This window comes from Bubalus kerabau, chromosome X (assembly GCF_029407905.1).
Source record: "Bubalus kerabau isolate K-KA32 ecotype Philippines breed swamp buffalo chromosome X, PCC_UOA_SB_1v2, whole genome shotgun sequence".
Lineage (NCBI taxonomy): Eukaryota > Metazoa > Chordata > Mammalia > Artiodactyla > Bovidae > Bubalus > Bubalus kerabau.
The window spans coordinates 99453281-99462095 of NC_073647.1; the positions used below are offsets into that span (position 1 = coordinate 99453281).

The 8815-nt window shown below is 41.7% G+C and overlaps 1 protein-coding gene across 4 annotated transcripts in view; it reads left to right on the plus strand.

Moving 5' to 3' along the window:
• The window catches only part of EDA2R (ectodysplasin A2 receptor), a 123167-nt gene that overhangs the window by 92860 nt on the left and 21492 nt on the right, over positions 1-8815 (plus strand). Inside the window, exons 3-6 of one of the 4 annotated variants that reach the window (XM_055565185.1) lie at positions 1348-1526; positions 2087-2172; positions 4871-5041; positions 8154-8559. In XM_055565185.1, the coding sequence (XP_055421160.1) occupies positions 1348-1526; positions 2087-2172; positions 4871-5041; positions 8154-8536 (819 nt within the window). In that variant the 3' untranslated portion in view covers positions 8537-8559. The remainder of the gene's footprint in view (positions 1-1347; positions 1527-2086; positions 2173-4870; positions 5042-8153; positions 8560-8815) is intronic. The other 3 variants (XM_055565186.1, XM_055565187.1, XM_055565189.1) reach the window with 3 other exon arrangements.

Below are 8815 nucleotides of genomic sequence, written 5' to 3' on the forward strand. Positions count from 1 at the left end.
GAAAAACATCTATTATTGCTTTATTGACTATGCCAAAGCTTTGACTGTGTGATCACAACAAAATATGGAAAATTCTTAAATAGACCAGAATATCAGACCACCTGACCTGTCTCTTGAGAAATCTGTATTCAGGTCAGGAAGCAACAGTTAGAACTGGACATGGAGCAACAGACTGGTTCCAAATAGGAAAAGGAGTATGTCAAGGCTGTATATTGTCACCCTGCTTTTTTAACTGATATGCAGAGTACATCATGAGAAATGCTGGGCTGGATGAAACACAAGCTGGAATCAAGATTGCCGGGATAAATATCAATAACCTCTGATATGCAAATGATACCACCCTTATGGCAGAAAGTGAAGAGCTAAAGACCCTCTTGATGAAAGTGAAAGAGGAGAGTGAAAAAGTTGGCTTAAAACTCAACATTCAGAAAACCAAGATCATGGCATCTGGTCCCATCACTTCATGGGAAATAGATGGGGAAACAGTGACAGACTTTATCTTTTGGGGCTCCAAAATCACTGCAGATGGTGATTGCAGCCATGAAATTAAAAGAAGCTTGCTCCTTGAAAGAAAAGTTATGACCGACCTAGATAGCATATTAAAAAGCAGACATTACTTTGCCAACAAAGGTCCATCTCGTCAAAGCTATGGTTTTTCCAGTAGTCATGTATAGATGTGAGAGTTGGACTATAAAGAAAGCTGAACACAGAAGAATTGATGCTTTTGAACTGTGGTGTTGGAGAAGACTCTTGAGAGTCCCTTGGACTGCAAAGAGTTCCAATCCATCCTAAATTAAGTCAGTTCTGAATAGTCATTGGAAGAATTGATGCTGAAGCTGAAACTCCAATATGTTGGCCACCTGATGCGAAGAGCTGACTTATTGGAAAAGACCCTGATGCTGGGAAAGATTGAAGGCGGGAGGAGAGAGGGACTACAGAGGATGAGATGGTTGGACGACACCACTGACTCAATGGACATGAGTTTGAGTAAACTCAGGGAGTTGATGATGGACAGGGAGACCTGGCGTGCTGCAGTCCATTGGGTCGAAAAGAGTCGGACATGACTGAGCAAGTGAACTGTACTGAACTGACCTAGCTTATGATAATTGATATAAATACCTAGCTTTAGTACATGCTCTTCACTCTGATATTTAGTGTCATTATTTTATTTTATCTTATTTCAGCTTTCAATACTAACTGGTTGAAACCTTTTAAATTGATGTCATGATTCAGTAATGGGTTGCAACCTGCAGTTTGTAAAATGTTGCTCTGTGCAGTGTCCACTAGTCCCATAGCTAATCCTATCTCAAAATTTTTGTAATGTTAGTAACTCACATTTCTCTACAGGATTGTGGTTATGGAGAGGGTGGAGATGCATACTGCACAGCCTGCCCTCCCCGCAGATACAAAAGCAGCTGGGGACACCATAGATGTCAGACTTGCATCACCTGTGCTGTCATCAATCGTATCCAGAAGGCCAATTGTACAGCTACCTCTAATGCCATCTGTGGGAACTGTCTGCCCAGGTGAGCCTTCTGTATGAGGTCAAACTCTTCTTGTCCTTCTCTAGCCCTTGGAGATCTCACTGACCCTTACCTCTCAGCCTAGTTGAAGTATTCTAACTGTCCATATATTGATGAGGTTAAGCTCCCATAAGGGCAAAACAGTATCTTCTGAAGATCCTCCTATAAAGTGCCTACCACACAGTCAGTTATAGATGAGTTGTAAACAGCTTTTTTTTTTTTTTTTATCATGCTGGCATACTTTGCTCAGACCCAAGTTTCAAGGTAAATCTCATTGTATATCTAAAAGAGATTAAGAAGCAGTTGGTATCAAAGCAGTGTTTCCTTCTCTTGTGAGACCAGTTCCTCTTTGGCTATAGGGTCTGGTGAATGGGGGAAGAGGTGAGGAGTCTGGAATTCTAAGTCAGAAACAGACACAGAGGCAGAGAACTCAAGAGTAGTCAGAATGAGAGATGGCTTCCTAGAGGGCAAGACTCTTAGAAGCTGCCTATGGTTCAAGACAGACCAATCCAAGTACATTGCTTGTTTGATCACCTTGCCATTTCTTTTTGTTCTGACCACAGATTCTACCAAAAGACACGTATTGGAGGCCTACAAGATCAAGAATGTATCCCGTGCACAAAACAGACACCCACCTCTGAAGTTCAGTGTGTGTATCCAGTTCTCTTCTCCCCTTTCTTCCCCAATCCATTGGATGACAGCAAAATGGGGTAGAAAAGTCTTCCCCTACCCTCTCCTCCTCCTTCCTATAGGGTAGATTGGCAAGAGAATCTGTTACATTTGAATAATAGTTTCACAATATATTTTCTGTGTAACCTTCTAAAAATCATTGGAACTCATTGAACTTCATTTCCCTTATCTGAAAAAAATGTAAGTCATGAAAATTGTTCTTCATACCTTGTGGGATGCTATTTCTAAAGAAATAATAGGTTAGAAGCACTTTATAAATTATAACATTTGTACACTTGTGGATTATTTATTTGAAGTTTATAGAAGTCCCTAATTGTTAGGAATGGTAACAGGCTGAAATACTAGGATCTAGTCTGTAGCCATATCACTATCCATTTATATGTCTATCATTTTTGTCTATCTACTGTCTATATGAAGTATTTCAAACATGTAAAAATATTTTAAATGCAGAAAAATATAAAAAAATAAAAATGTTCAGTTATACAGTATCAGTTAAGTTTAGTTCAGTTCAGTTCAGTCACTCAGTCATGTCCGACTCTTAGAGACCCCATGAACTGCAGCATGCCAGGCCTCCCTGTCCATCACCAACTCCTGGAGTCCACCCAAACCCATGTCCATTGAGTTGGTGATGCCATCCAACCATCTCATCCTCTGTCGTCAGGCCTCCCTGTCCATCACCAACTCCTGGAGTCCACCCAAACCCATGTCCATTGAGTTGGTGATGCCATCCAACCATCTCATCCTCTGTCGTCCCCTTCTTCTCCTGCCCTCAATCTTTCCCAGCATCAGGGCCTTTTCCAATGAGTGAGCTCTTCGCCTCAGGTGGCCAAAGTATTGGAGTTTAAGCTTCAACATCAGTCCTTCCAATGCACATTCAGGACTGATCTCCTTTAGGATGGACTAGGTGGATCTCCTTGCAGTCTAAGGGACTCTCAACAGTCTTCTCCAACACCACAGTTCAAAAGCATCAATTCTTCTGTGCTCAGCTTTCTTTACAGTCCAACTCTCACATCCATACATGACCACTGGAAAAACCATAGCCTTGACTAGACGACTTTGTTGGCATTACTTTGTTGGCAAAGTAATGTCTCTGCTTTTTAATATGATGTCTAGGTTGGTCATAATTTTCCTTCCAAGGAACAAGTGTCTTTTAATTTCATGGCTGCAATCACCATCTGCAGTGATTTTGGAGCCCAAAAAAATAAAGTAGCCACCGTTTCCACTGTTTCCCCATCTATTTGCCATGAAGTGATGGGACTGGATGCCATGATCTTAGTTTTCTGAATGTTGAGCTTTAAACCAACATTTTCACTTTCCTCTTTCACCTTCATCAAGAGGCTTTTTAGTTCTTCTTCACTTTCTGCCAAAAGGGTGGTGTCATCTGCATATCTGAGGTTATTGATATTTCTCCCAGCAATCTTGATTCCAGCTTGTGCTTCCTCCAGCCCAGCGTTTCTCATGATTTACTCTTCGTATGAGTTAAATAGGCAGGGTGACAATATACAACCTTGACGTACTCCTTTTCCTATTTGGAACCAGTCTGTTGTTCCATGTCCAGTTCTAACTGTTGCTTCCTGACCTGCATACAGGTTTCTCAAGAGACAGGTCAGGTGGTCTGGTATCCCCATCTCTTTCAGAATTTTCCACAGTTTATTGTGATAAATCTCAAAATTGTACATATTTGCTTCAGATATTTTTTAAAACGAAGATTCCACAGGTTAAACGGAGCTCATTTTTCTGTCGTTTCTGAGTTTCAGTCTTTCTTTACCTCCCCAGAGGCAACCAGTAATATAAAATTGTGTGTATCTTGTTGGTAGGATATATTACTGCAACAAACTCCCAAATCTCAGTGGTTTAATATAATAAAAGTTTGCTTCTTGCTATGCAAAGGTCTTCTCCCATCTTGTGACTATACCATCAAATTATGTGACTTCCACATTGGTGGGACAGGGTAAGAGATAGAGGAGACAGACATATTAGCTGTTAACTATTTCAGTCTGAAGGTAACATATATTACTCCCACTCACAGTTCATTGGCCAGAATTACTCCGATGGCCTTACTACAAGGGTATTTGGGATATGTAGAGAAGCATGTGGATAACTGGTGAGCATTATGACTCTGCCATACTCTCCAACCATATTTTGATACATGCAAATGCATATATATATTGATAGCCAATATATGCTATTTTTAAATTTTGTAATATTTTGCATAAATGATATCAAACTATATACTCTCCAGTTTACTTTTCCCCTCTGGTTTATTTATATTGAACCATATAGGTCTTTTATTTCAAATGCTATATAATATTACATTATAGAATTATATCATGATTTATTTATCCTGTGCCCTGATGAGCATTTTAGTTTGTTTCTATTTTTCTAGGTTATATAACTAGATGTGACATGGAAAGACCATAAGATATGTGAATCTTCAATTAGCTATACTAATTTATACCATATCAGCAATAGATCTGAATTCCTCACTTTGTTCTATACACTTTTCCTTGCTCTACAAGGGAGTAGAACCAATTTAGCAGCCCTAATTGAAGAATACCCTAGGGAGAGGGTGCTGGCCTGAGGAAGTCCAGACCCAGTGTCAGGATCACTACTGACTGCCTATAGTGACTGACCTCCCCCAATTTCTTGTCTCACAGGTGCCTTCCAGCTGAGCTTAGTGAAGGCAGATGTACCCACAGTATCCCCTCAGGAGGCCACACTTGTTGCACTGGTGAGCAGTCTGCTCGTGGTGTTTACCCTGGCCTTCCTGGGGCTCTTCTTCCTCTACTGCAAGCAGTTCTTCAACAGACATTGCCAGCGTGGTAAGGGTAGCTGCTTCACATATTACATGAATCAGGAACAAGTTTCTGACTAGCTGAATAGAGGAACTTTCTGGGATTGAGAGTTAATGGACTTTCCCTACAGTGATGAAAAGCCTCAAAGGTAGATTATCTGGGGGTAGCAATGGGCACAAGACTTCAGAGATAATTGAGGGTGACCCTGTGAGTTTATGGGACCTGGTTCATTAAGGTATGGGAGTTCATAAAGGACTACAACATTATGGGAAAACCCTTGAGAAAGGCATCTGGAGACCTAGGTTCTAAATCTACCTCTAAATCACTGTGTAATTTCAGATAAGTCATCTAGCTTCTTTATCCTTAATATTTAAATCTTTCTCCTTAACCTTTAAAATGATAGAGGTAATTTCTAAGTTCTTTTCTAGCTAGTCATTTCTACAAATAGGTATAGATTCTGGAGCATGTCAGGAAAGGAGGAAGGCTGGCTGGAATGAGACGTGACTATAATTAAAGTGAGTGAGGTCTGGTTATCAGTATAGTGATATACCAGATGTGAGTAACAGAGTCCAATGTCCAGAGGAATTCACAAAATTAGACATTTTTTCTCAGACAGTAATGATACCCAAAGAGGTCTGGCCCAGCCCATAGGAGATTTAAAGTCAGGATAACATCATGATCTGTTTTCAGCACAAGTCCAGCCATTAGCCAAGAATGTGAGGCAGAAATTCCAGGTCACTGAGGGCAAATATGAGGGAGGTGGGATGGTGGCAGGCCAAAACCAAACAAGGGGTTAAATTTTTAATCAAGAGTACTGAGTCTTGGTGTACCTTCAGTGCCCTCAAGGGAGCTGAGAGCTAAACAGAAACACCAAAATAGGAACCCAGGCTAGTAAATGGAGTTGACTTAATAAAGGGAAGACACATTCTAATAGATACACAGATGCTTAGGACTCCTCATCAGTCTACTGGATATTGGATCCAAAGCAACACAACTTTTTTCAACCTCTCTGTATAAAGATACTGCTTATATAGACCTGCCTTTTACAGGTTCAGATCTAGGGCCTGCTATATGATTTTCAAAAGGACTAGCAGATATGTTTGACTCTACCACTTAAGTGGAGATAAATCTAGAATTTCCAGGGATGCAGGGCACAAGGGGAACACTATTATCCCTTAGTGGTTTAGTCGCTAAGTCGGGTCTGACTCTTGCGACCCCATGGACTGTAGCCTGCCAGATTCCTCTGTCCATGGGATTCTTCAAGAAATAATACTGGAGTGGGTTGCCATTTCCTTATTATCCCTTTATGATCCTTCTAAAACTCTGCTTCTCTCACCTCTACTCTCTGATGTCTCCCGGAACATTGTGGCTCAGGGTGAACCATCTTGTTTCTGACTTTGGAGGCCAGTTTCTCAAATAAGGGCAGTTGGCCAATCCCTGGGCATGGGCAATGAAATATGTTGGCTCCAGAGCCCAGAAGGAAGAAGATGAAGCAATATTTGAGAGCTGCCTGTTTCCCTCCCCCTGCCTTAGGAGAGGGGAAATAAGTAACCTTTCTGGGCGCCTCCTCTGTCTTCAAAATAATAATGCAGCACTCTTCTCTGAGGATACGAGGGCAGGTATCATGTTCTCCATAGGGGAAATAGGGTAAGACATTTTCTCATTTGGGGAAGGTGTTTATCAGAAGTCACTGACTTTTATGCATACTGGGCTTGTATAGGTGAGATTAATATGTGAATTGGATCCAACATAAGGTACAATAGAGAGAAGTAAGAATTGTGACAAACTGAATAGTTCATCCCCTGTCTAAAGGGAATCTACTACCCAGCTTTAGCTGTTTATTACCATGTAGGAATATTCAATGTTTCAAAACCTTCTGAATTTTCAAGAGAAGCCAAGAATCTAAATTTTTGTATGAAATAGTGTTAAGTTCTAGCAATGAGTTGTAATTAAAAGCAACCAAAGCCACAATGCAGGGGTCAAACAAATACACATCCCATAGGCTCTTAGTTTGTAACCTGATGTTGAATCAGATTTATGCATGAAAGGCATATTAATTTTCTATCACTTCTATAGTAAATTCAGTTCAGTTCAGTCACTCAGTCGTGTCCGTCTCTTTGCAACCCCATGAATCACAGCATGCCAGGCCTCCCTGTCCATCACCAATTCCCGAGTTCACCCAAACTCATGTCCATCGAGTCAGTGATGCCATCCAGCCATCTCATCCTTTGTCATCCCCTTCTCCTCCTGCCCCCAATCCCTCCCAGCATCAGGGTCTTTTCCAGTGAGTCAACTCTTCGCATGAGGAAGCTAAAGTATTGCAAAGTTAATAGCTTAAAATAACACTCATTTATTATCTTACCATTTGCATAGATCAAAAGCTTTGTAAGCTTGGCTGGATCTCCACTTAGAGTCTAACGAGGCTGAAATCAAGGTGTTGCCAAGGCTATATCCCTTTCTGGAGGCTTCAGAAGATAATCTACTTCCTGAATCATTCAGAAAGATAGAAAAATTCAGTTCCTTGCAGTTATAGGGCTGAGGCCCCATTTCCTTGCTGAAAGCCAGTTCCAGTTTCTGTATACCACCTGCTTTTTGGCTTATGACCGCTTCCTATTTTCAAAACTACCAATGGTGGTCAAGTCCTTTTTATTTCACATATTTGATACTCTCTCTGACTCTTCTTACTCCATATTCCCTTTATAAGGACACGTGTGATTACATTGGGCCCACTTGGGAAATCCAGGATAATCTACCTAGTTTAAGGTCCATAATCTTAATTCCACCTGAAAATTGCCTTTTGCCATATAACACAACATATACACAGGAATAGCACCAGGAAATAAAGCTCATTGCCAAACCTAGAGTGGAGATTGTTAAACTCCTGTTTCCCACAAAGGATTCTCTTTCTCTGGGGAAATTCCTTTTTCTCTGATCCACCACCAGGTAGCCTCAATCTGATACCCCAATGTAAATGTGTTTCTCAACTGTATCATCTTAGCCTGGTGCTATATGCTCTGATTCTCAGGGATGGGGAGGAGTGTACTAGTTCCCAGATATTTCCCAATTTTGTGCTCAGGACCAGCTGCTCCACTGAGAGGAGCCCCTACTTTTGGCTTCCTCTGACCCAGTGGCTTTCTGTTTCAAGTTGCAGGAGGTTCACTGCAGTATGAGGCTGGCGAGACAGCAGAGGAAGAATCTCTCTTCCCCATACCACCTGGCCAGAAGACCAGCCCTGAGTCTCCACTGAGTGAAAGCATATTTGAGACCCAGCCACTTAATTCCATCCTAGATGACAACGGCAGCTCAACTCATGGCTTCCCCATACAAGAATCTTTTACCTTGGCCTCCTGTGCCTCAGAGAGCCATTCCCACTGGGTCCACACTCCCGTTGAATGCACAGAGCTGGATCTGCGAAAGTTTTCCAGTTCTGCTTCCTATACTGGAGCTGAGACCTTAGCAGGAAATGCAGCTGAAAGCTCTGGAGACAGGCCAGAGCTCACTGTGCTCTTTGAAGTCCTCAGCCCTTAACTCTACTGAGGTGAGCTGGAAAGGTAAGACAGAAAGGCCAGAAACTGGGGACCATCCCCAGAGGAATTATCCCCTGGAGTTCAGTAGGGCTAGGGGTAGAGGAACAGCAAGCTAGAAACACTGGTGGATGGAGGGACAACAATGGTAATGCTAATTATTTTGAGCCAGCCAGCCATACATCACAGATCTGGGCCTATAGTTTTCAAGGAACTGGCCATGTTGACATAATAACAATTTCTATATCCTGGCCTTTTGCAAGCTTTCTTGGGGCCCCACTGT